The sequence below is a fragment of the Cannabis sativa genome, chromosome 7 (genome assembly GCF_029168945.1).
Source record: "Cannabis sativa cultivar Pink pepper isolate KNU-18-1 chromosome 7, ASM2916894v1, whole genome shotgun sequence".
NCBI classification, from domain to species: Eukaryota; Viridiplantae; Streptophyta; class Magnoliopsida; order Rosales; family Cannabaceae; genus Cannabis; species Cannabis sativa.
This window is the reverse complement of record NC_083607.1, coordinates 25,679,015-25,706,111: the sequence shown is the minus strand read 5'-3', so window position 1 is coordinate 25,706,111 and position 27,097 is coordinate 25,679,015. Positions and strand designations below refer to the sequence as shown.

Genomic DNA, 27,097 nt, shown 5'->3' with positions numbered 1-27,097 from the left:
GGTATACCACAAGCCATAGGTTTAGATAAACTCAAACCTATAATACTAGGAACAGGAAGTTTGTTAAGTCCATAGAATAGACTTATTAACTAAAATTTCCTTTTATGTCCTTGTAATAGAAAACTTTAGGTTATTCCATGTGAATGGATTAAACCATAGTTCTATTGGCTTTCTTCTTAGTTTCTTATCTTGACAATCCATTACTTGTTTAAACTCACAATGGATTTTAATCACTAGTGTCTCCCAAGTCATAAGAAGGTGAGTTCCTAGAAACTCTCCCACTACGACAAGGTACCGTGAATTATGTCGAAGAAAACTAAATGGTATTAATCTCTTCGGTTGTGACAAGACAACAGAGGCAGTGGGATCATCATATGTTATATAAGATGATAGAACACTTTTGGAATCAAGAAAAATATCTCCTTTATTTGCTACTTGTTTTTCAGACTTAGTCATTTTATTAGAAAAGTAGTATTTGTTTGAACAAACACTTTCTTATCTATTGACAATGAGATGGTCCACCCCTAATCACTTAGAATAGCTAACAAACCATGGTTAACAGTTCTAGCTTTTCTTAAGATTTTGATTAGGTCATCCATGAATCTAGTAATGATTTACATTAAGTATACAACCATTACATCATTCTGAAATTGTATTACCATAGAAGGATTTAGGCAACGACTAGTAACTAATCATCAATATGCAACTCAAAATTTCTAGGGAGGTAAGTTTGGATATAATTCAAAAATCAATTTAATGATCTTTGAACTGCATATCTACTAACTATTTCTCCACCCCTATCAGTTCGCAAGATCTTTAACCACTTACCTTAATGGTTTTAACCATTGCTAGAAATTAATGAAATTTTTCAAACATTTCAAATTTCTTTGCTAAAAGGTATAATCTAGAGTTATCGTTTTAAGAATACAACGAAAAACTCATATCCACCCCTGAATGTACATCCATCTGCGAATGAGATGAACTACTTTCAGTGGATATAGGCATATTAACTCTTTGCAGAGATTGATCTTGTCAAATCCACTGACAAGATACAAATGCCATAGATTAAAAAAAATGTGGTAGTGTCTTTTGATGACATAGGTTTATAAAAGAATTCTTAGAATAGTGCAAGTGGATCCTGGTCACAGAATACCTAACTCATATTCCATACAGTGTTAATCCATTAATAGAAGATGGATATTAAACACTTGAGAAAGTGTAACTGTATTGTATTCTGGAATTAGAAATATAAGAAAATTTCTGTTTGGATTCTAAAATTAAAGTCAAAGACTTAAATTTATACCAAATATTATGAGTAATTCTATCTTGGACCACCACTACTAATACAAACTCTAAGTCAGATTTGCCCATACAAGTAGGAGATTTCTAAGATTGAGGATTTATATCAATTGGGAATAGAATTTCGGGATTATAATCATATGCATCATTTAATTTCTTAAGAGAAAATATAGAATGACATGAAATGATTTATAGACCATTCATCCAATGATATGTTTTGAAGCTAATTCGAAATGAATAAGCTAAGAGGAATTAGGATAATTTCGTTTATAAATAAGAATCCAACGATGCTTCGATTAGCGAAAGTCAAAGTAATCTTATTTATACAATCTTCTTGTTTTATATCGTAAAAATACTAGTCTAAGATGTCATCAATTGATGAACAGCTAGATGTCGCATATACAATATTTATCTTTCGAGATCTAACACTATTATGAATGTCTAATGGTGAAAATCCACTAGGGATTTATCTCATTAGATAAACAAGCCAAGTTAGACCAACAATGAAGATTCGAAATTAAACTACAACTTAATAACAGAAAATAACATGGTTCAATATAAATTCATACACAATTCAGAAATTATAAGCATATAGCAAGTAGGAATGACAAGTGAAAATACTAAAACTTATAATCCTAAATAATTTCCAAGGTTTTCAACAAACTGATATCAGTGTCCCGTTTAGGCGAGAGTCAAAGCTACCATTCATTGAATAGAGTTGTCAGCTCGTCTAAAATGTTAAACATTCTAGCAACCTTTTATTCGATCAAGATTGGAATTCAGCGTTGTCCCGTTTAGGCGAGAGTCAAAGCAATTCTATCTTATGAGCTTCCACCATTGTTTCATAATTTGCAAGTCAAGTATGGTCGCCACCATTAGGGTGATCCATACCATACAAAACACTTACAAACTACTTATCATGCGAGGTTAAACGGTGCGAAATTGCTAATGAACGTTCCTCCATTAGGGAGGATTACTCACTAAAACAAACGCGGTGTAAAACCCACAATGGAGATCGAATGTCTTAATAATAATCAAGCTCATTATTTAAAGTGAGTTGTATTTTCTTTGATTCTCTTTATTTAATTTATTTATTTTAAATATATATATTTATTTAAAATTTCCAATTTAGAATGAAAAATTCTAAATATAAATTTTAATTTAATATTTATAAATTTTACTTAGATGGATATGAAAATAACATGAATTATTTCCATCTTAGTAATAATTTCCAATAAATATTTAGAAAAATATTCAATTTAAGTTGTTACAAAATTAATTTAAATTAATTTACAACTCAAATTTAATTTTCTATAAATATATATTGCATTTCGAAAAATTAAAGTATATAAGAATACAATTTTCGAAAAATGCATATTAAAATAAAAAATAAATACTGGAAAAATTATTCTAATTTAATGTTGGCCCAAAATTAATTAATAAAATTAATTTACAACAAAAATATAATTTTCCTATTTAATTAAATATATAAGAAAAATTTCAAATATTTAAGTATGATGATGAAAATCAACTTAAATATTAATTTTCTATTTAATTAAATACACTAGAAAAATACTTCAAGCAAAAATATCATCTATCTAGATTTTCTTTGACTAATTAATTCAATTTCTAATAATATACTTTAATTCAATTTATTTTAAATTAATCAATAAATGAAAAAATCATTGATTTAAGTTGATCCAAGAATTAATTAAAATAAATAATTAATTTACAACTTAATCTATTTTTCAAGATAAAATTCGAAATTCTAGCATTTAAAAAATGCAATTTCGAAAATTGATTAATAAAATAAAAAAAATATATATATATTTTGAAAATTATTTAAATTTAGTTGAAAAAATAAATTTCAACTAAAAATAATTTTCTATTTAATTAAATGTCATGAAAAATAAATATTTAAGTATGATGATAAAAATCAACTTAGATATTCAATTTTCAAATTAATTAAATGTATTAAATTCAAGAAATAAATAATTAAGTGTAGAGAAGGCTTAATTATTAATCTCTAGTTTAATACTAGGAAAAATATACTTAAAATAAATTGTACCAAAATTAATTAATAAATAATTAATTTCACAATGTATAATATTTCCTATTTAATATTAGAAATAATAAGTAGTCTAGAAATAACTATCTAGAAAATATCTTATTGACTAAGTATCTTTTCCACAAAATTTGAAAAAATATCTAATTTAAGTTGTATTAGAAAAAATCTAGAACTTAAATATTTTTCAAATTTAAATTTAATTAAATATCAAAAATTAAGTTGTAACCACTTAATTCAAAAATATTCCATTTTAAGTTAATATTTGAAAAGATATTAACTTAAAAAATACATAAAGAATCTTAATAACTAATGCCTAAAATTCCTCAACTTAATTTTGAAATTTGAAATTCAAAAGATATTCAGATTTAAGTTGGTTAGTTGTAGATAACTAAATATCAACTTAAATAAGAATATTTAATGAAAAATTTAAATTAAGTTCCAGAAAGAATCTAGATGGTTATAATTCTATATTTAATTAAATACAAGAAAATACATATAGTTTAGCTTAGAATAAAAAATTCTTTAAACTATAATTTTCTTAAATTAATTTCAAAATAAATGAAATTAATTATGTTGCTAATCAATTTTATTAGGTTAAACTAGTGTAATTAACCTAGTACAGTCATTCAAATCAGGCAAATGGGCCTTCACAATTGGGGTGGTTCATGTGAGGGGGTGCTGGGTTCAGTATGTCGTACCCACTTCTATGGCTCCCAACTCTCACACAAGGCCCAAAAGAGAGGAATTTAACCTTAATAAGAACAACTGTTATTAATTGAATAAGCCCAATAACTAAATAAGCCTAAATAAATTCTATCAAGAACTATGATAATTTATTCTAGCAACAACAACCTATATGTATCTATAATCAAATTAAACACATAGGCTCACACAGGCACAATTTGGATGGGTCCTATCATGTTGCTAGGTCATACACAGATGAAAGAAGATTGTAAATATACCTGTTACAAATTATTAACTTGACCAAGGGAGCCATCAGATCATTAGATCTGGCAAAAAGTAACGATGGCTATTTGCAATCAAGTAATAATAGGTATTGAAAACTTACACATAAGCTAAAACACATACTCCTGCAACAAGGTTAGTTGGATAGTTGGATGTAGGGTTTATTTAATTTTAAATTAAATAATTAATTTCGAAATATAATAATTAATTAAAAAATATTTTCGAAAATTTTAAAAAAAATTTGAAAAATTCGAAATTTTTAAAAAATTTAAATTTAAAATTAAACTTACAATTTTTGAAAAATTAAGTTTCAACCAATCTAAATATCATTTCAAAAAATTGCTAACTACTTTTAAATTTTAAATGTTATTTTATAAATAAAAATTAAATAAAAAATTAGAAAAGATAAATAAATATCTTTTTCAAATTTTAAATGTAATTTAAATAAATAAAATAACAAAATTTAAAAAATTAGCAAAATATCTTATATCATTTAAAAATTACATGATTATAAATATCTTATTTTTAAATTTAAAATAAGATAAGATATAATCAAATTTTAAAATAAGATAGATTTTTTAAGCAAGAAGATAGATACTAATTCTATTCAAATTCAAATTACACTAATATCTTGAATTAAATTTAAAAAATATTAAATTAATTCAAAATGATAATTAGAATTGAATTAGGAATAGTAATAGTATAAATACAAAACTATACAAAAAATTGGAAGTTAATTCCATGAAAAAGCATGAAAAATTGAAGAAAAACGAAAAAATTGTGAACTGTACGGACAGATTTGCGATCGCAGGAAAAATATCAGCACAGCCCCGATTTTTTCAAATCTTCAAAAAATCATAACTAATTCAAATAAAATCCAAATTAAGTTCTGTAAAAGGCTAACTTGCTTAATTTTTTCCATACTATCCAATAAAAATAATTCGAGAGATAACATCGCAATTATTTTTCACAAAAATTTTACAAACATCAATCAATCATCAAATAATACTCAATACAACATGATACCATCCAAAGAACATACAAACAATCATTTTAAAGTCCAAATTTCTTGTAAGTAAATCAATTACCATGGCTCTGAGTCCAGTTGTTGGAAATTATTTTACCAGGATCTTAGATCTACTCACAAGTATGTTTATTAACATCCTAAATATGAACTTTCTAAAACAATAAATTAAACACATATAAAGTTTAAGAAACCTTACATTGGGTGCAGCGGAATATAATGACTCCTTCCGTTCAGATATCTAGCACTTGATTCCTTTCTGTAGAAGAGCATTATCAATATCTGAACCTGGATCTCTTTCTCTGAATCTTTGATGCTGAAACTCCTTTGCTGATGATCTTTCTTCACGATCTTCCTCACTATGATTTAGGTATCACTTGATGTGTGTGGGCACTACTCTAATCACTAAGGATTTCGAAATTCAAAGGAAGAGAAAGAAGAAGTGGTAGCTAAAGATAGGGAGAGAGAGAGGCTCAGTTTTTCTGAATCAGAAGAAGTGTTTTTCCTGAAGCCTTCACTATCTATTTATAGCATTCCACTAGGGTTAGATTTGAATTATATGGCATTAAAATAATGAAAAAATCAACTTAAAACACACTCAATAGGTGGCCGGCCATACCTTTAATGGATTAAGCCTTGCTTTTGCAATTTTGCAATTTTAACACCTTTTGTATCTGATTTTCTCAAAAAAAGCCAATTTCATAATTCAACCATTTAAATGCCAATTCTAACTATTTAATAACTATAAATAATTATTAAATAATATTGTCATTTATCATATTTATTAATTGAACTATACAAAGTATCATAATTAACAAATATGCCCCTATAAACTCTTTCTTTACAATTTCGCCCATACTTAGTGAAAAATTCACAAATAGACATAGTCTAACTTGAGAATTATAATTGATTAATCAAAACCAATTACATGAGTCTTACAAGCAATATTATCTCAACTAGTGGGGGGACCATGGGTCTATATAACCGAGCTTCCAATAAGTAGATCAAGAATTTAGCACTAAAATTCACTAACTTATTAATTCTTCGTTGAATCCACGCATAGAACTTAGAATTGCACTCTCAGTATATAGAATGCTCTATATGTTCCACCATATAGACACATCATTAGTTATCCATTGTTATAATCCTAATGTGATCAATGACCCTTTATATGAATGATCTACACAGTAAAGGGATTAAATTACCGTAACACCCTACTATGTATTTTATCCTTAAAACACTTGACCCCGTATAAATGATATTTCAGCTTATGTGAAATGAGATCTCCACCATTTATTTTCGTTTGGTCAAGCTCGAAGGAGATCATCCTTTGCTTACTATTCGCCAGATAGAAGCTATAGATTCCATGTTTATGCTAGGGCTCCCACTCAATTGCACTACCGTGTTCCCAAAATGTACGTATCACCCTGACCTAAAAGTAGGCTTAACTAACAAATCAAAGAACACGAATAGCCTTTCAAGATTGAGCCTAATCATAACAGGATTAAGATCATTTGATCTAGGATCAACTTGGCGATATTGACTTGAATAGATTTTACGGTAAGTTTAATTAAATCTAAGTCAAAGTTCAATATCGGTCCCTTCCGATGCATACTCCATGCATCCAACCTGAGCTTTACTTTGACCAATGCTCTGGAAAGAACATAGTATTTCTCCAAATACAAGTAAACTCTTGTTGTATATTATCATATCAGTAAAACCCTATGTCTGATAAATCTAGGAAACTTTATTCACATAGTCATGTTTACTTTCCAATGTGTTGACGGCACAATAAACAGGATCAAGTATGTGAAAAGGGTTTCAGATGAATTTATACATTATGTACATATAATCATGAAATAAATCTTGTGAACCATGCAACATTAAATGTTATTTCTGATCTATATTAATAAGTAAATCTGATTATATTAAAATGAGTTGTATTTAGGGCATAAAACCCAACAATACCCAGATTGAGTGTTTTTCTAATGCAGATTGGGCAGGCTCCAAGGTAGATAGACGATCCACTTTAGGATATTGTGTATTTGTTGGGGGCAATCTGGTCTCTTGGAAGAGTAAGAAACAAAATGTTGTATCTAGATCCAAAGGCCGAATCAGAATATAGAGCTATGGCCCAGTCTGTGTGTGAGGTAATATGGATTTATCAGCTTTTGACTGAATTCGGGTTTAAGACTTCTATTCCAGCAAAATTATGGTGTGATAATCAAGCTGCTCTTCATATTGCCTCGAATCCCGTATTCCACGAGCGAACTAAGCACATTGAGATTGATTGTCATTTTGTTCGTGAGAAAATTCAACAAGGTCTGATCTCCACAGGATATGTGAAGACCGGAGAACAACTAGGAGATATTTTTACAAAGGCTTTGAATGGGGTGCGGGTTGATTATCTTTGTAACAAGCTGGGCATGATTAACATCTATGCTCCAGCTTGAGGGGGAGTGTTAGATATTAGATGTATATTAGCTGTAAAAGAATTAGATATTTAGTAGATATTTAGTCTCCTAACTTTGTATATAAATATGTATCATTCTATGAAATCAACACACAATTCGAATCACTATTTTCTACAACCATTTATATATTATTTTCCATAAATATAAAAGCTAGACAACTTTCATTCTAAATATAAATTAATTAATACAAAAATATAAAAGTCAAATACACAAATAAAGAAACCAAATAATTACCACAACCAAAATTAATTAATAAATTATAAAATATTTTTGCCAATTTAAAGATGTCAAAAATGAAATTAACAGTAATAATGAAAACGTGACAAAACTGGTTGTAGTGGTGGTCGTTGTAGTGATGTTGAGGAAAGAAGAACGAAGAAGATGATAGGTGAGATTCAAGAGATAAGAAAAGAGAGAAATAATTTTCTTTTATTATTAGTTATTGTTTTATTATATTTTAATAATAAATATTAGAAAATCGGGTGAAAAAATAAATGCAACATCTACACTTATATATACATCAACAATCTACACTAGCAGTTAATGTAGATTGTTCACAAAGTATCCGATCCAATCCAATCCGCACGATCCAATCCAATCCAATCCGCAAAATGCGGATATACGCACTTGTGCGGATTGGATGTTGTTTGACCTCAAAAAGTAACCGATCCAATCCAATCCGCACTTAATTATACATATTTTAAAAAAATTATAATATATAATATATATTAATAAAAAAAAAACACAAACTTCTTTTAGTAACATATTGAGTTGGTGCATTTTATTTATTTTATAATAAAAAACACAAGAAAAATAATTCTTATTCACATAGACACATACACATAAATTTAAATATATGTATACTAGCTTAGTTATTTTAGTAAGAAATACATATATATTTCAGTGTAAATCTAAAGATAAGTACATATATATTGATATATATATATATACTAGGTAGGAGTTACGTGCCGAGGCACATAAATGTTAGTTTTAGGTAAAGTTTATTTTTTTTTTCCTTCTTATTTAGATTGTATGTGAAGGTATGATTATACGAATGATTTGTTTTAGCAAATTAATATTTGTGCTATTATAATTGATTGGTAAAATATAATTAGGTATATATAAATCAAAATAAAATGATACTTATTATTTACTTCTAGAAAATTGGGTATATGAAATACTTGCATACAATACTCCATGTAAATTCGTAGATAACAAGTCAATAGAAAGTGAAAGAAGCTCGGCACCAAGAAAAGTCTTAACACTAAATAAAATAAAAGTACTGTAAAAGAAAAATGGCAACTTCTGCCTAATCTTCCATTGGTTCAACTGCTTGAATGGTGAACTGATTGTACTTTGAACTCATTGTTCGGTTTGCATCTACGTACAACTGAATTCTCCATTTTTTGGCTGATAATTGCCTTGTAGTTTTTTGGACAAACAACTTATGTTTCTGAAGAAAAAAAAATGATTAGTTATAAGTTTTAATGTATTTCTATGTACGAAAATGTATAAATTTTACATATTTATTTTTTTATAGTTACCTCGTCCGAATATGATCTTAATTGAACTGCAGTACATGAGAATATGTTTTCTGCAACATCACCGAACATCACAGCATCTAGCAACTCTGTACCATCGTCGAGTTGTACATATGTCCTTGCACTAATAATTTATACAGAATATGTAACGGTTAGTATGAATATGCAAGAAGTTCAAGTATTAATTTAGTTATAATGTGCTTACCGTGGTGTAGGAAGACATCTTTTTCCGCATTTTGGATTTTCACAATCTGTTTCTTCGTTGTCGTTGTAGAACATAAGTTTCTTATTACAAAAATCACACGACATGTAATAAAAATCTTGGTTGATATTTTTTAATATGATTTCAGCTTCAATCCAATAATATGCTTTCTGCAAAAAAAAAAAAAAAAAAAAAAAAAAAAAAAAAAAAAAAAAAAAAAAAACTACATATGTAATAGAATTCAATATTATATTAAGTACAAAAAAATCAATAATTTTTAATTAATTTTTTGTGTATATTAATTACAAAATAAATCAATGATTTTTAATTAATTCAATATTATTAAGCTCTTAAAACACCTAAAACAAATAAATAACTATACTAATTATACAGTCTGAATTGGTTAGTAATAAAAACAAAAATCAAGATAGTAATTAGTAATTACTAAGCAATATATATTATACATTTAAAAGTATTAAGTAGTACTATATATTTTCTTTTTACCTGAGTTGGTTTTAATTGCTTTACCAAATCGGTAACTTCGTTGTTCTTAACATATTCTCGTTTTGCAGCAGATGAATTTGGAGAATACTGAGATGTAGGTGCTTGAATAGTAATATTATTTATGTCTGCTTTGTTATTTTCAGCCCTTGACATTGTAATTTAAATGTTAGCTTACTTATTAAAGTAATAAACAATCGATATTATTTAATCAAAAAATGATATTAAATGAAGGTAAATCAATTTGTTTAAGAGTCGTACCATTGATGAAGAGTAGTTGCTTCGTAATTATCAGGATTGATTTCGATTGTACTTGATTCACGGCTTGACAACGACAGTCCTGTAGGAAAATAATATTTTCAGCATATTTAAATGTACGCAATTGATAGAAATATATACGGTGGTAGTTAGTATATAAGTACCTCTCTTAGTTTGAACAATCATCTTTGTTCCCATTATTATCGGGTTGTTTCCAGTAACTTCAGACAATTTTTCACTAATATCTTGTACCAAAGCACCCCACAGAGTTAAACATATCGGGTGGAAGCTACAACTGTAATTGAAAATAGTAATGGTAATTATTAGTTTTGCTATGTATCATAATTTTAAATCCATATGAAATTATTATGAGTGCTCCAATGAAAATTATCATTATATATTTGTATGTTATATTATATATACCTGTCATCGATTAGATAAATTTCTTGTATGGTTCGCTGTCCATACACTGTGTTCACCACTTTTGTTGGGTTTATTTTGACAGCTACTCCTATGATATCTAAAAATTGAATGTGATGTTAGTTAAAACTTCGTAAATCATTTGTCATGTTGGTATATCGTTGGGATCCGAAGTTACCTTGTGGTGTGTTGGAGTATTTGTCAGATGACAAGTTCTTAAACGAAACGAACTCATGGACTGGCTTAGAAATTTGTTTGTCTTCTTCTTGGACTTCAACAACTTGTGTTTTTAATAATAATTTAAAAAACTTGATAATTTAAATATGTTTTTAAGTTAATCGAAAAATAAACTAAAAATTGATGTTTCAATACTTAAGAAAAAAAAAATTAAATGTGTGTAAGATGAAAAAAAAAAAAATTAAAAATTAATCTCTAAATTGTTGATAATTGAAGATAACTCTAAAAATTAAGTTATGAAGAATCATGAGAATCATGAGATTAAGTTCTGATAAAGACATATTACTTCAATAACATCTTTCTTGATTCTAGACTTGCCCTCCATGTTTTTTCTATTCCAAACACAGTGAATTTTCTCCTCTCTATGCTCCAATTGATGGAAAACAATTTAAGATATATTGATGGAAATGCAATGCACACATTAGAATATAAACAGTTACTATTAGTTAGAGTTTTATATCTTACAAGAGCATTGCAAGCCTAGCAGAATTTAGTAGATAAGACAAACATTAGTATGCAGGTTTATTAGTATGCTAGAAAACTAAATCGTTGAAACTTTGATGTAGTCTTGAGCCCCAGACACTTCTGTCTTCTAAATAGTACTTGTGACAGGCTGCATATATATATTGGAAAAAGCAATAAGCATTTGTAGCAGACATATTGTGAGACATAACAAGCATGAGCCAAAAGAAAAAGTTAATGTTTCTTTCCCCCCAATAAAACCTCCAAAATTAAAAAATCTATACTAAATTAATAGAACAAATATAAGCACAGTAACTACAGTGATGTCATGTGATTAACTTACTAATCATTAATCATTACATAAGAAAAACCTAGTCAGTGAAAAAAAGAAAAATACACGCGAACATCAAATAAACCTCTACATGCGAATGGCCATATATTTTTCTATCTTTTCAAAGGAAGAAAAAACAAATACTAATTTCAAGTCACAATACAGAGCAAGCAACATTTCCAGAAGAAGATATAACGATCATCCATATTCAAGGCCTCTGTGCAGTCATCCATATTCAAGGCCTCTGTGCAGTCATCCTCAGCATCCTAGAAAAAAGAAAAATACACGCGAACATCAAATAAACCTCTACATGCGAATGGCCATATATTTTTCTATCTTTAATGTAACGATCATCCATATTCAAGGCCTCTGTGCAGTCATCCTCAGCATCCTAGAATCTAAAGAACAAAATTGAATTATCAGTCAAGTATTGGAAGACAAAGGAAACTTACTCCAAAAGCAATTGGCAAAATGTCACATTTTTGCTGGGTAATAAGTAAGCACGATAACTGCTACACAAACAACTAAATCACTTTCTGAATTAAAATGCTTATACAACATTTGGTTCAAAAATCTTTTAATAATCTAACTGTGCCAAACAATACAGCAGTGCTTGTAATAAACTTGCCTTTTGACCTTCAGATTCGTCATAGCCCTGTTTGCATAAGCTACTGTTGTTTGAGATAATGCAATGCTTCTAGTTCTAGATAACAGTCAATAGCTTCCTTAAACTTCTTTTGCTTAAAATACTCATTACCCTGATAATTAAGACACCAACACAAAACTCACTATCTACATTGACTAACAGAGAAAATTTTTAAAAGATTTTTTGTAATAAAAGAAAAGTAAATCTCTTACTGATTCCTTCTCTGAAGTGGCATCAGCAAAACTATCATAAGATATGGAGCTATTCGGCAGTCTGGTAATCGTATCATAGTTCCTTGAGTAATCATATGGCGTTGAGCTACTTAAATAGTCCATTGTAGAGGAATGCCCAACTGGTCTCATGTTTTTACCACCCTTTTCAGTCTTCTTGGAAGAAGAAACCTTTACACAAAACAAGCATTGTAAAAAGCTATCAATCGGGTGAATAAATTCATAGCATACACCAATTACTAATAAGCTTGCATTACCCATTAATTACAAGAAAGAAGGAAAAAATGCTTCAACATTATAAAAAGGCAACACAAGTACATTTTAAACTATCTAAATGAAACAAATCCTATAATTGAAACAAATTTGTCAAGATGAACACACCAATTCAGAATGTTTTAAGAGGATTTCAGAACTAAAACAGTAGAGAGAGTTAAAGCCAATTCATACATTACAGATTCAAATTTGCTTCAAATCAAACAAGGGACCAGTCTAGGAAACCTGACCTGAAATGACTTAACAACTCCACATACAGATGATGACAACAACTAACAACTGGGTGTGGATAATCTCATAAGCAGCTTACACTAAATCTCATACCACCGTTTCATTTTCTCTCAACTTGTTTCGGCCACAACGGTCACCGCACTTATTGTGTCGAGTGTCGAGTTTAGAGTGTTTTGGACTGCTATGGCCCCGACCCAATATTCTCTGATTCCGTATTGGCGGTGGTTGCTATCTTAAGGCACTGAACTTCTTCCCTCAATTTTTCGTGCAGAGCTGTAAATGAGAAATAGAAAAGAGCAACATGGATTTCATTCCTTAGAAAAATCAAAACCATAGAAGAGAATTTGGTCTGAAATTGTTAATAGCTAGAACCAATAAAAAATAAAAATATTCATTTTCCATTAAAGGCTTTTTGATGAAACTATACCTTCTCTGAGTTGTGCTTGTTGCTCCAAAACATCCCAAATCACACCAAACCCATAAATTAATCTCCCTAAAAACCCCTAATTTCGCTTCCAATTTTTTATTTTTGTTAATAAAAGTCAAAAAAAAAAAAGAATGAAAAATTGAAGACTTTGGCAAAAGGGTTAGAACGAAAATCTTGAATTTAGACGAGAAACCAAGATATATAGATAATCCCAATAAGGCGATTACGTGAAGCAAAGAGCCTTATAGAAATTATACAGGCTTGATTGAGAAAGAAGAGGAGAAGACGATGATAAAGAAAGAGAGTTTTAGTGTTAGTTAAAAAAATTAACAATTTTATATACGAATTAAGAAATTAAAGGTGGACAAATTAGAGAAAAACAAACCTTGACATTGAAGCGAGCAAAAGACTTCTTGCAATAAAAACGATGGAACAAAACCTGGGCAGTCGCCATTACAGCTTGGGGCCTGAAATTATTATAATTACAGTATTAGAAAAAATCAAAAGCATAACCTAGTTAAGGAAAATAGAAGAGAAAAAGAGCATACAATCGTAGCAAAATGCCGCTTTCTTGAATGAGATCGCAGCCATAGATTCTAAGAGTAGTTTCGGTGGGTTCATCTATATTATCTTTTCTGGATGGAGAATTCTGGAGTTGATCGTGCGTGAGATAGAAGGTATCGATGGTAGCCCTAAGAAGAGAAACAATTCATTTATGTAAATAAACAGAGCAAACAAAGCTACGATTGAGATGATTTTTTTTTTGATCGTGCGTGAGATAGAAGGTATCGATGGTAGCCCTAAGAAGAGAAACAATTCATTTATGTAAATAAACAGAGCAAATAGAGCTACGATTGAGATGCTTTTTTTTTTTATATATATTTTTATAAGAAAAAAGTTAACGGCGTTAAAAGAACCCGTTTAAAAAAAATAAAAATTATTTATTTTTGGGTTAAAAAAAATAAAAGAATCGTTAAACCAAGAATTCCCGTTAAACCAAGAATTGCCGTTAGATAGGCACTTTTAATATGTAAAGATATGTATATTGGTTTGATTTGTATAGAAATAGAGATGGAAATAAATTATTATTGGAGATTAAGAAACAATAGTCTTTTTTTAATTTTTTTTTCTATGAAATATTAAATAATTTATTATTAAAAAAATAACCGATCAAAAATAACCGATCCAATCCATACTATTGCGGATTGAATTGGATTGGATTTAAACTCTTATGCGGATCGGATTGGATCCAAAATATGAAATCCGCACTTAGTGCGGATTGGATGTTGTTTGACCAAAAAAATGCGGATTGGATCGAATGAACACCCCTACCTAAACTAACAACACCTTCAAACAAAAACGAAAGTTTAGCTGATTTTGCCATAAAAAAAATGGGGAGTTAAGCTACAAAAAGTTAAAGTTTAGATAGTTTTGTTGTAAATATCTAATTTTCAATTATGAAAAATAACTAAAGGTAATAAATGATACTGAGTTGCAAAATTTATTTTAGATATTTAAGTATGACACATCTTTTAATCACAATCAGTCCTTAACATTGAAGCAAACTAATACTAACTGAAAAAAAAGAAACAGAAAAAAAAAACTAAATTACTATGACCAACAGAGTACAATGCTGGGAAACTGCAAATCAGGCTACCTTCTTATTTATTTATTTATTTCCAGTTCCCGTAAATTTTCTTAGGTAGAAAATTAGAAGCTTTACACTAACACTCCATTTATTGAAACAAATGCAAGGTTTTTATTACACGTCTTTCATAAACTCTATATATGGGTTATTGAGGATTTGGTGGGCGGCTGTTAGCAGCAGATACTCGGGAACCCCATTCCAACAGTTCTTTGCTGGTGTCATCCTTGTGTGCAAATACTTCTATAAAGCATAGAGAATCCTTTTGCTCATTTGTTGCTGTTGAAATGGCATTGACTAGATCCTCCTCCGTTCGAACCTATAAACGATCAGGACATTAATTTGTTAGCTGGTAATCCATGTTCAGGCTACTGAAAGATAGTTCCAAATTTCAAATCAGGTTTATTCACTTTGGTTTGCTCTAAGATCATGCGAAACATCTTTACATACTTATCTAGAGGAGCACTTCGAACTCGAAGTATAATTATTTTATGAGGAAAATTGCTATGTGAGGGGATACGTAGATTATGAGTAAAACCATCAGTTAACAAGTGAACTTTTTAAAATTCTTGTGAAGATAAGAGTTTCGTAAAAGTTAGTGTCATCAACATTCTAACCTTGGTAGTCCAACATTTTCCTTCACCATTGTGAATAGCATTAACAAGTCCGGTGTAGTCCCAGTTTTTGATGACATTATATGGCCCATCATGAATCTCTACTTCAATAGTGTAGCCTCCATTATTTATGAGAAATATAATGGTATTTTGTCCACACCTTATCATCGTAGAAATATCTTGAGCTGTTACCTGTATGAAGCAACATTTTAGTTTCCACACACGCTTCTATAAAGCAAATATGATCACAATAAAAAATGTTGGAGCCATTGGTAAAGGTGAGTTGGGTTTCAAAGATTTACAATTACTCAATATAGTAAGTAATTTGGCATGTTTACAATACAACATTTACATGCTTCACTAATAGGAACAGAATAATAAACAAAGTTCAAACTTATCAAGCTTTGAATTGATCTCTTTATATGTTTTTGGTGTTTATCTTGTTACTAACCTGGAAACTCCCATCACCAATGCAAGCAATTACACGTTTGTCCTTTGCGGCCTGAGCATACCCAAGGGTTGCACCTACAGACCATCCAATTGATCCATACTGCATCTGGAATTCATACCTGATTGAAAATATTACCGAGTAGGGGTTGGAATCATGCTTCTAAATGAAAAACAAAGAATATGGGATTAAACATAACTATGCATTTACTAACAAAAACTACTTACCCGCAGTTCTGTGGAAGGCGGAGTTTCTGACAATTGAACCATGAATCTCCAGTTTCAGCTATCACTGCTGTATCACCACTTAGCATCTCCTGTATATATGTAAATGATCAATGAGAGAGAGAAAAAAAAAAACTAAAGGACAATAATAACAAAAGCAGAAAGCAGATATAAGCATCACTACTAGATGTTATGAAGGAATCTCATGAAATTTGTACATGTGAAAACTTGATGAAAATATAGATCAGTAGAGGGTCGCTATGATCCTAGCACCAAAACTTAAGAGGGAAAGAGAAAACCAGAAAGTTTAGCATGTTAAACTCTACACCATCCTGTGAGGATAGTAATGAATCTTATGATCAAAACGAAATTAAATATTAGTTTTCTAATCTACGTTTTTTTTTGGACTCACCTGAATGTGTTTGAAGAGAATATTGACTCTTAAAACTTCATTATTTTCATGCCTTAGAGGAACACCAGGTGGAACATATATCCGGCGGTAATTTTCTAAAGCAGTACTATTTTTCTTCAGCTTCTTGGACAATGCACTTAAAAAGTCAGCCATGAAGACCCAGCCAAATGATGGACCATTTCCAATCGTCACACGATTAGGCTCTACCATGATAGCTTTTTCCTTCTTGATCAATAAAGAGTACCCAACAGAGCTATAATCATTAAAGATGGGCCCAGCAAAGAGATACGCATCAGCAGACTCAACAATCTCTCCACAGAAGCTGGTGCTGACGGCGCCCCAATAAGTTCCAATGAAATGGGGATGGTGCTCTGGCACCTGGCCCTTAGCGGAGGGCATAACAGCAACAGGGTAACCACTAGCATCAACAAGCTCTACAAATGCTTGTTGAGCCTTAGCCACCCTTAGTTTTGGTCCACCCACAAGAACGGCCTTAACAGCTTTGTGTAGGAAAGCAACAGCAGCGTCAACTGCTGCTTCTAATCCTAATTGATTGCTTACTCTGCAGAAAAAAAGTAAATAGTCATGTAAAATCTAATGTTGCTTACAACAAAAGAATAAAATTTTACTAAATTACCCAAAGAAAATAAGTTAGTTTCAAAATTTTCACCATGACAAAATATTAGAGAGCATGGAATTTGAGGATTCGTAGTAAATAACTTGAGATATAACATCATTTTCGTTACCATTAATTGATCAGCATTATGAAACAAAATTGTTTGAAAGGAACATGTCATGTAATGAGTGTAATCAAGTTATAAATCTGTGCACTAAATTGAGCAAAAACTAATGCTTGTCCTGTATTCAACCTTAGAAAAATATCAACATTGTTTTGACGTAGGAGCAATTTATAGTTGACATGATCCAAATTATAGAATGATGAGTGCATTATGCAGCCAAATACTTCCAAAATAATTAAACAGAGTAACAAATCTTAGGCAGTATCAAAAGAAAAAGACATACTTGGGAGCAAGGAAGAAAGGAACAGGGTCCCTGCCAAAAGTGGGATGTGGAATCCCAGGCAAATTACAGCTTATGCTGATATAAATAGGCTTGCTTTCTTTCAATGCAGTTGAAATCGCAGTGTCTATCTGCTCGTGTGCATCATCCAAATTATTAACCACGACCTACATTAAAAGCAAGCAAGGAAAAACCACACATCACCGACTGATATATTTAATTTGGATAATTAATCACACTAAAGAACCACTAGATTACTAACCTCAAAGCTGATTTATTTAAGAATAAAAAATAAAATAAAACAAAAATATAACAATCTTATGTCCTTTCTTCTACTAGAAAGTTTCTTTTTTTAATGAGGACAGAGCCACAGGACCACTAAATACTTGAAACTGCTATTTTTGTAATAATGATAACTATCAAAGCTACCTGAGCACACGTAACGGTTTGAAAGCACCTAAGTTCTTGACTGAAATCCGGCAAACCGATCGTATGATGGAGGATCCGGTTCGTCCCGTAGTCATTTGAGTTCGGGCCGCCAACTATACAGATCACTGGCAAATTCTCACTGTACGCTCCGGCGATGGCATTGAGAACGCTCAGCCCACCGACTGTGAAAGTCACCACACACGCACCCACGCCCCTGGACCTGGCGTACCCGTCAGCAGCGTACCCAGCGTTGAGCTCGTTGCAGCATCCGACCAAGTTGAGCTTCGGCTCGGCGATCAGGTGATCCAAGAGGGTCAGATTGAAGTCGCCCGGCACGGAAAAGACATCCCAGGCGCCGATCTCGACGAGCCTCCGAGCAAGGTGGCGGCCTAGAGTGCCGCTCGTGGCAGATGGACAGACCGAGTTGTGTCGAACGGTGGAACCCAAGTTAATTGTGGCTTCCATGTTATCACTTAAAGGTTAAAAAACAATTTTGGAAGTGTTTTATATGAATAAGTGTGAGTTAATTGTTGTCTCTTTGGGGTTTTTAAGGTGTTCTCATTCTCTATAAATATATATAACTTTATATCTTCCGAGAAAAGTAAAAAGTAACAATTTTGGGAAACCATGGGCGGTCAGAGGTCACCGTAGAACATTCATATTAAAAAAGTCATTGGTCACAACTAGGAGATGTGGATTATTAAAGTAAAACATGATTTTATTTTGGATTTTGGCTGTGGTTGGACTACGTGAGCTGGTTTTTCAAAGTGGGTTTTGCTCTTTTTATTATTAATATTAGCTACAGGATGATATTGAAGCTTATTATAACATAATTATAACTTATTGTGCTGGCTTTAATTTGTTTGATTGGACCAAAGGGAGGATGTTTAGTGTGGGGATGGACCACACTAATAGGAAAACCACTGCTAATTTTCCTGTTTTACATTTCAGCGTCAAAATGATTACGTTTTTCATTCCCTATTGTATTACTTTGGGCTACCAACTTTTTACGTGGTACAATATTGTTAAGCAAAAATTTCACATTTAGAATATTAAAAATATATGCAAAATACAATTTTACTTATGCTGAATTTATAGCATAAGAGTTTATTAATTTAAGTTCGACCCATCCAAGATTATAAGAATAATCTCTTAATTACAATCCTTTTATTTAAAGGAAATACCCTTTGATTCCAATTACAATGACATTAAATAATTAAAATAAATTTGGGAAATTCGGAATTGCAGCTGAACTCAGTCCATTTAATTAACCGAGTTGCCTACATACCTTCTTTGTGAAGGATCAAGCCACTTGTAGTTCAGAATGCGGTATTTTAGAATTTGGATATAAGGATTCCGGTAGATGATCATTTTCACGAATCCTTTGCTATTTTGAAAGTTTGGAAAAAATTCCTAAGTGGATGACCTTTAAGGGAATTTTAGGATTTGTATTTTTATACCATTTTTGCGGTATTGGGGACTGCACTTAGTCTTAGCAACTAAGTTGCCTACGTATCCTTTTATAGGAATCAAGTCAAACGTAGTTCCGAGTTTTTTAATTTTTTATGAGGTAAATGACTTCTTTTTCTTTGGAATGCCATTTAATTTGTTATGGCTTTGAATTTTAGTGCACTTTTTAATTTTTAGGTAAATTACCATTTTTGAGATTTTTGTGAGGTTAAAACCTCTTTGAAATTTGGTGAGGTGAATGACCTCTTTAATATTCCAAGATTAATTTTAGTGAGCTCATTTGGAATTTTGTGCCATTTTGTATGACTTTGGAATTTTACCGCTTTTTGTGATAAAATTTGGGTTTGGAGATCTTTTTATTATCTTTTATAAACTTTAGAATTCTACCACTTTTTTGTGATGAAATTCAGTTTTGCAATCTTTTTATTATTTTTAGAAATAAAAAGATTATTTGACTGATATTCAATTATTTATTCCAAAATTTAGGGAATAACAATTTATCTTTTATCATATACTATCTTAAATTTAAATTTAAATGGTCTATTAAAATTTAAGATAATATCTAAGATATTTACTTTATAATTCAATTCCTATTTGAATTATGTAATAGATACATGATATATATGACCTTTGCGTGTTTATTTTCACAAGAAACATCTTTGGTACAGTATATAGCAATCACTTGGTTATACTCTCAAAGGCATTTTGTACGGTCTGCGTGCATATTAGCATAACAGTAAAAAATTTGCGACTGATTTTATACACACAGTGAGTTCTTCCTTTCTTTTATCTATTTTCGCATATATTATGATATACATATATATATAAACATACACATAAGGCAGTATCGTGTTTGTATTGGTTTATACCACTTACAACATTCAATGGGTGTGTATATCAACTTGATTCATAATGATATATATTTATATATATAATACAATTTGTCACCACAAACTTGAGACACATTAATAGTGTACATGTGCCCTTCATGCTTTTTTCTTTTAAAGTCGATATATACAAATTCTTTGTGTATATATTCCAAGTGTATACAACAGAGGTATATACATATATTTGACTTGTACGAATCTCGGTAAAACATTGTAGTTCCATTATTTTATATTTATTTTTTATGCATTGATATTTTCGGATTCATTTGTTTTACTAACTTGTTCAAGTCAACTTTTTTCTTTTTGAATACTTTGATCGTTGGCTTTACTTTTAAATATTTCTCGATCAAATTATATTTTACTGCAAATTATTTTGACAATAATTTTATGGATGTGAGCATCCAATATTTTGTGGAATGAGGGCATTCCATGGATGAGAGCATCTAATATTTTTTGTGGAATGAGGGCATTCCATGGATGAGAGCATCCAATATTTTGTGGAATGAGGGCATCCCATGTATGAGAGCATCCAATATTTTTTGTGGAATGAGGGCATTCTATGGATGAGAGCATCCAATATTTTTGTGGAATAAGGGCATTCCATGGATGAGAGCATCCAATATTTTTGTGGAATAAGGACATTCCATGGATGAGAGCATCCATTTTCATTCATGGAATGAGGGCACTCCATAAATGAATAGAAAAATAAGAATGAGAGAGGAGCAAAATACACATAAAAAAAAAGAAATAGGAATGAGTTCATTCCATGAATACTTACCCTTGAAGCTTTCTTGATTGTTGCCAAAAAAAAAAGTATCGTTTATATTTTTTCCCAGTGTTTCTTTTCTCTCTTTCTCATACTCTTTTTTCAAAGTATCGATCACTTTTCTGTTCTCAACTTCTCCTATTTGTAGACCCTATTTTTTTCCAATAAAATTATTATTTTTTTTATCCTATAACGTAAAGGATGAGTAAAAATAGGGGAGTGGGGAGTTGAGATCCTATTTTCTCTCTATTTGACTGATATTTATTTTATTATTATTATTATTATTATTATTATTATTATTATTATTATTATTATTATTATTATTATTTTAAAACCAATAATGAAATAATAATAAATTTATTTATTCCTCTTCTTTTTTTTTTATCGTTCAACAGATGCCCCTCAAGCAAGTGCGTGTCATTTATGTACACACATCTTGCTTGAGAATTTTGTATTTTATTTTGTCTGACCTACTTTTTTTGTGTAGTATGTCTAATTTTAGGGGACTTGGCTCTCAACGAGCTTCGAACAATTTAGGAAGAGAAATAGAGATTGGACCATCTTATCGACGCTCCATTTCATTGAATGAAGTAAAAGCATTCAATGATCATCAAGATCCTGTTTCTTTGTGTAAGATTGAAGATGTAATCTCGGGTGACTTACAATATAATTCTTCGCTTGATGATAATGTTGTCCAGCACACTCGAGGCTTTGGTCCCAATTTCCAAGCTAAAGTTGTTGGGGATATTGACAATAAACAGGATGCTGATATGGATTACCAAGTCACTGTGGACTTTTATCTAAGCCTTCATCGTGTTTTAGCAGAGAAAAAGGCCAATAACAATTTTTTCTTTCATGGACATGCTGTATTTGCGACATATCTTATTGAATGGACAGACCTTATTTTGCGCACAAGTCGAGATACTTTGAATCAGGCTGGAGTTTATGGAGCTGTTTATATATCAAGATATCCATTCAACTATGAGAGATCTGTATGGCGAGCTTTTTCTGAACTCTGGGGTCCTTTGTCTAACACATTTCATCATAGCAGCTGTGAGATGGGAATATCTCTGTATGACTTGAAGGTTATTGGAGGGTTACCTATTTTAGGAATTCCTTATGAAGAGTTCATACCTCTTAACAAAAAATTGGTTGGTGGCACTCCATATCATTCTACTACTGCAGAGCTTTTAAGGTTCCACACTCAAATTTATAACTATTTGAAGAGTGTCAAAGTTTGTGCCAAATCAAATGATATAAATGTATCTTGGGAGCAGTGGATAGAATTTTTCTATAGAGGGAAAAAGATGTTTCAAGGTGTGAGACAAAACTCGACTTGTGAGGCCATAGGAGAAGACGACCAAAGGAAAGGTAAATCAAAAGTTAATCTTCACTCTATTCCATTGAACATTTCGAAAGAGGGTAGTCTTGCAGCCTTTCTGTCTTTATGGCTAAGTCGTTTTGTTTTTCCTACTGAGGGCTCCAACATTAGACCTGAAACTTTTTATATGGTTTCAATGATGGCCCACGGACACAAAGTTTCACTTGCACCCTCTGTTTTGGGATACATTTATCGAGCTTTGTATGATTCAGCCATACATGGCCAGGGGTGAGGTCAAGCCTTCTTACCTATGCATTATGTGATAGGTTGGTTAGCCGAGCATTTTTGCCATCTCTATAGTGGTTGGGATCTTATGGATCTTCCTCATTTAAGTAAGTATGGCGGGATCCCTGCTGAACGTCGAAGCATGAATGGGGCTAGACATATTTTAATGGGAGAGGATTATGTTATGCATCGGCCATATTCATTTCCCATGGAGAAAGATCTAGACTTTCTGGATAATGAAGATTTATCTGATGAGAAATTTGAGTTATTGATTTCTATGCGTTATTCTTTGCTACCTGTAAGAGTGGGTAACGATGCATATTTAGAACCTTATTATCCTAACAGATTTGCTCGCCAGTTTGGTTTCGATCAAGGTGTGCCCTCAGATAAGTTTTGTCTGAGTATTCCTAGGAGGAGGCAGTGTGGAATAAGCGAAATCGCTAAAGCTTGGGTTTTAATATTAAGGAGAAATACTGGCATCCACTTTCACATTCCTAGGACTCTCCGTATGGGTCAATGCACGTGGTGGTACTGTCGTTGGTGGGTGAGGAGTTGTTGGAAGTTATTTTACCAGGAACTTAGATCTACTCACAAGTATGTTGATTTAACAACCTAAATATGAACTTCTAAAACGATGGAAAATTAAACACATAAAAGTATCAGAAATCTTACATTGGGTGCAGCGGAATATATGTCTCCTCCCACTCAGATCTCTAACCCTTGATTCCTTTCTGTAGTAGAGTATAATCAAGATCTGAGCCCGATAGTCCTTCTTTGTTGTTTCTGAATTCTACACAGCCTTTCTCACTATGATTGAGGTATTACTTGATGTGTGTGGGCACTACTCTAACACTTATAGATTTCGAAACAGTGAAGGAATAGAGAGAGAGAGAGGGTGGCAGCTCAGAGAGAATTTTCAGAGAGAAAATTCTGTCAGAATAATGTTGTGAATGTGTTGTTGAAAACTGAAGCCTTTGCCTTCTATTTATAGAAGACCACCCAGGGCTATGATTGAATTAATTGACATTTAAAATTGAAAAAATCAAAGAGAAAAGGAAGCTTAAGTGGCCGGACTAGGCATTGTGGAAACAAGGCTTGCCACTTTTCCAACTTTCCTTTTCCTACATTGATAGTTTCTTGTTTTGTCAAAAACTGCCAATTCCTTTGTTCAACCACATAAATATCAAATCTAATTATTTAATAATTAAAATTAATTATCAAATAATATATTGTCATTTATTTTATTAATAATAAAACTAATTAAAGTTTCCTAATTAATAAATATGCCCTTCAAAATCTCTATTTACTGTTTTGCCCTTAATAAGTGATAAATTCTCAAATAGACACAGTCTATCTTGAGAATTATAATTGATTAATTAAAATCAATTAAATGAGTCTTACAAGTAATATTGTCTCAACTAGTGGGGAGACCATGGGTCTATATATCCGAGCTTCCAATAAGTAGATCTAGAATTTACCACTTAAATTCACTGACTTATTAATTCTTCGTTGAATCCACACATAGAACTCAGAATTGCACTCTCAGTATATAGAATACTCTATATGTTCCACCATATAGACGCATCATTAGTTATCCATTGTTATAATCCTAATGTGATCAATGATCCTCTATATGGATGATTTACACTGTAAAGGGACTAAATTACCGTAACACCCTACAATGTATTTTATCCTTAAAACACTTAACCCTGTATAAATGATATTTCAACTAAGTGAAATGCGTACTCAATCATTTATCTCGTTTGGTTAAGCTTGAAAGAAATCACCCTTTGCTTACTATTCGCCAGATAGAAGCTATAGATTCCATATTTATGTTAGCGCTCCCACTCAATCGTACTACCGTGTTCCCAAAATGTATGTATTGCCCTGACCAAAAATTAGGCTTAAATAACAAATCAAAGAACACGAATAACACTCTTGAGATTGAGCCCAACCATATCAGGATTTCGATCATGTGATCTAGGATCAACTTATGATATTGAATTGAATAGATATTTACGGTAAGTTTCATAAATCTATTTCAAAGTTCAATATCGGTCCATTCCAATGCATACTCCATGCATCCAACCTGAGCTTTACTTTAACCTATGTTCTGGAAAGAACATAGCATTTCTCCAAATGTAAGTAAACTCTGTTGTAGATTATCATATCAGCAAAACCCAGTGTTTTAATAAAACTAGGAATACTTTATTCACATAGTCATGTTTACTTTCCACTGTGTTGACAACACAATAAACATGATCAAGTATGTGAGAGGGGTTTGGATGAATTTATAAATCAAATAGACAAACAATTGATTAAGTGAACCAAAACATACACAAATGAATGAAAAATACTTTTGTTACTTTATTGATATTGAATAATCTGGATTACATTGAAATAGAGTTTTATTTAGGGCATAAAACCCAACAAACTCCCACTTGCACTAATATAAAACAAATCAGTACATTTCAATTAATCCTAAATTCTGACGGTGCTTTTCGAATGAAGTTACTGCCAAGACTTTGGTGAATGGATCAGCTAAGTTGTCCTGCGTATCCACTTTCTCCACCAGTACATCCCCTCTTGCCACATATTCTCTGATAATATGGTACTTTCTTTCTATATGCTTACTTCTCTTGTGGCTCCGAGGTTCCTTACTGTTGGCTATAGCTCCATTGTTATCACAAAGCAGGACTAGAGACTTTTCCATTCTAGGAACTACACCAAGACTGGTGAAGAACTTCCTAAGCCAGACAACCTCTTTAGCTGCTTCAGCCACAGCTATGTATTCTGCCTCCATGGTAGAATCCGATATCGCAGTTTGTTTAGCACTTCTCCAAACCACTGCTCCACCCCCAAGAGTAAACACCATCCCAGATGTAGATTTCCTGTCTTCAAGACATCCCTGGAAATCTGAGTCTGTATAGCCTAAGGGATTTAAAGCACCACCCTTGTAGACTAATACATAATCTCTTGTACTCTTTAAGTATTTCAAAATATACTTAACAGCATTCCAATGTACCCGTCCTGGATTTGACTGATACCTGCTCACGATTCCAACTGCATAGCAGATGTCAGGTCTAGTGCATAGCATAGCATACATTAGACTTCCAACGGCAGAAGCATAAGGAATTTTTGCCATGTCTTCTATCTCTTGAGGATCAGTAGGACACTGTTCCTTAGATAGACGGATACCATGTCTAGAGGGCATATTTGCCCCATTGGTATTAGTCATGGAAAATCTCTCTAGAACTTTGTCAATGTAAGCTGTTTGAGAGAGAGCAAGGGATCTGTTCTTCCGGTTTCTGATAATCTGAATACCGAGAACATAGGCTGCCTCACCCAAGTCTTTCATGTCGAATTGAGTGTCAAGCCATTCCTTGATGTGAGTCATTTTCTTGACATTGTTGCCAATGATCAAAATGTCATCAACATAAAGGACCAGGAATACTACTACTTGGTTTTTCTTGAGTTGGTAAACACAAGGTTCATCTTCATTCTGATGAAAGCCGTAGGTTTTAATGATCTCATCAAACCTTTTATTCCACGAGCGAGAAGCTTGCTTAAGTCCATATATGGACCTATTTAATTTGCAAACTGTATTCTCCTGCCCAGGAAGAACATAACCTTCTGGTTGCTCCATATAGATGGTTTCTTCAAGAAGCCCATTAAGAAAGGCTGTCTTGACATCCATTTGCCAAATTTCATAATCTAAAGCGGCAGCAATGGAGAGAAGAATTCGGATGGATTTGAGCATGGCAATCGGACTAAAAGTTTCCTCATAGTCCACACCTTCTCTTTGGGTATAACCCTTGGCGACCAGTCTAGCTTTGAAAGTTTCAACTTCGCCTCCAGCACCTCTTTTCTTCTTGTAGACCCACTTACATCCAATTGGACGATAATCATCAGGTGGTTCTACATATTCCCAGACTTTGTTCTTTTTCATGGAATCCATTTCTGAATCCATGCCGGCTGACCATCGC

The 27,097-nt window shown here is 31.7% G+C and overlaps 2 protein-coding genes and 1 long non-coding RNA gene across 3 annotated transcripts; all 3 read right to left on the bottom strand.

The window, feature by feature from the left end:
- Nucleotides 1-8,960: 8,960 nt before the first annotated feature.
- Nucleotides 8,961-11,061, bottom strand: LOC115696631 (replication protein A 70 kDa DNA-binding subunit B-like). Its single transcript, XM_061118779.1, has 8 exons — nucleotides 10,932-11,061; nucleotides 10,757-10,853; nucleotides 10,498-10,628; nucleotides 10,337-10,415; nucleotides 10,079-10,223; nucleotides 9,578-9,744; nucleotides 9,376-9,496; nucleotides 8,961-9,284 (listed from the first exon to the last, which is right to left on the bottom strand). Exons 3-8 carry the CDS (start codon nucleotides 10,529-10,531, stop codon nucleotides 9,141-9,143), a joined length of 690 nt encoding a protein of 229 aa, XP_060974762.1. The 5' UTR covers nucleotides 10,532-10,628; nucleotides 10,757-10,853; nucleotides 10,932-11,061; the 3' UTR covers nucleotides 8,961-9,140.
- A 107-nt stretch (nucleotides 11,062-11,168) lies between these two features.
- Nucleotides 11,169-14,624, bottom strand: LOC133039822 (uncharacterized). The gene is made up of 3 exons (XR_009688730.1): nucleotides 14,139-14,624; nucleotides 12,642-14,057; nucleotides 11,169-12,541 (listed from the first exon to the last, which is right to left on the bottom strand). It is a non-coding gene; the product is annotated as an uncharacterized LOC133039822 (long non-coding RNA).
- A 597-nt stretch (nucleotides 14,625-15,221) lies between these two features.
- On the bottom strand, nucleotides 15,222-19,224 carry LOC115697498 (pyruvate decarboxylase 1). The gene is made up of 7 exons (XM_030624524.2): nucleotides 18,383-19,224; nucleotides 17,957-18,120; nucleotides 16,934-17,495; nucleotides 16,525-16,613; nucleotides 16,301-16,418; nucleotides 15,853-16,041; nucleotides 15,222-15,554 (listed from the first exon to the last, which is right to left on the bottom strand). Exons 1-7 carry the CDS (start codon nucleotides 18,845-18,847, stop codon nucleotides 15,384-15,386), a joined length of 1,758 nt encoding a protein of 585 aa, XP_030480384.1. The 5' UTR covers nucleotides 18,848-19,224; the 3' UTR covers nucleotides 15,222-15,383.
- Between the last annotated feature and the right edge of the window lie 7,873 nt (nucleotides 19,225-27,097).

Excerpts from the sequence above, each read along its gene's own strand:
- LOC115696631 (XM_061118779.1), bottom strand. The coding sequence starts at position 10,531 with ATGGGAACAAAGATGATTGTTCAAACTAAGAGAG. Across the intron at positions 9,745-10,078 it reads AGCAATTAAAACCAACTCAG|AAAGCATATTATTGGATTGA; the intron begins GTAAAAAGAAAA and ends TTTTTTTTGCAG. Across the intron at positions 9,285-9,375 it reads TAAGATCATATTCGGACGAG|AAACATAAGTTGTTTGTCCA; the intron begins GTAACTATAAAA and ends TTTTTTCTTCAG.
- LOC115697498 (XM_030624524.2), bottom strand. The coding sequence starts at position 18,847 with ATGGAAGCCACAATTAACTTGGGTTCCACCGTTCGACACAACTCGGTC. Across the intron at positions 17,496-17,956 it reads CCTTTCTTCCTTGCTCCCAA|AGTAAGCAATCAATTAGGAT; the intron begins GTATGTCTTTTT and ends TTTTTTCTGCAG. Across the intron at positions 16,419-16,524 it reads CGCCTTCCACAGAACTGCGG|GTATGAATTCCAGATGCAGT; the intron begins GTAAGTAGTTTT and ends ATTTTCAATCAG.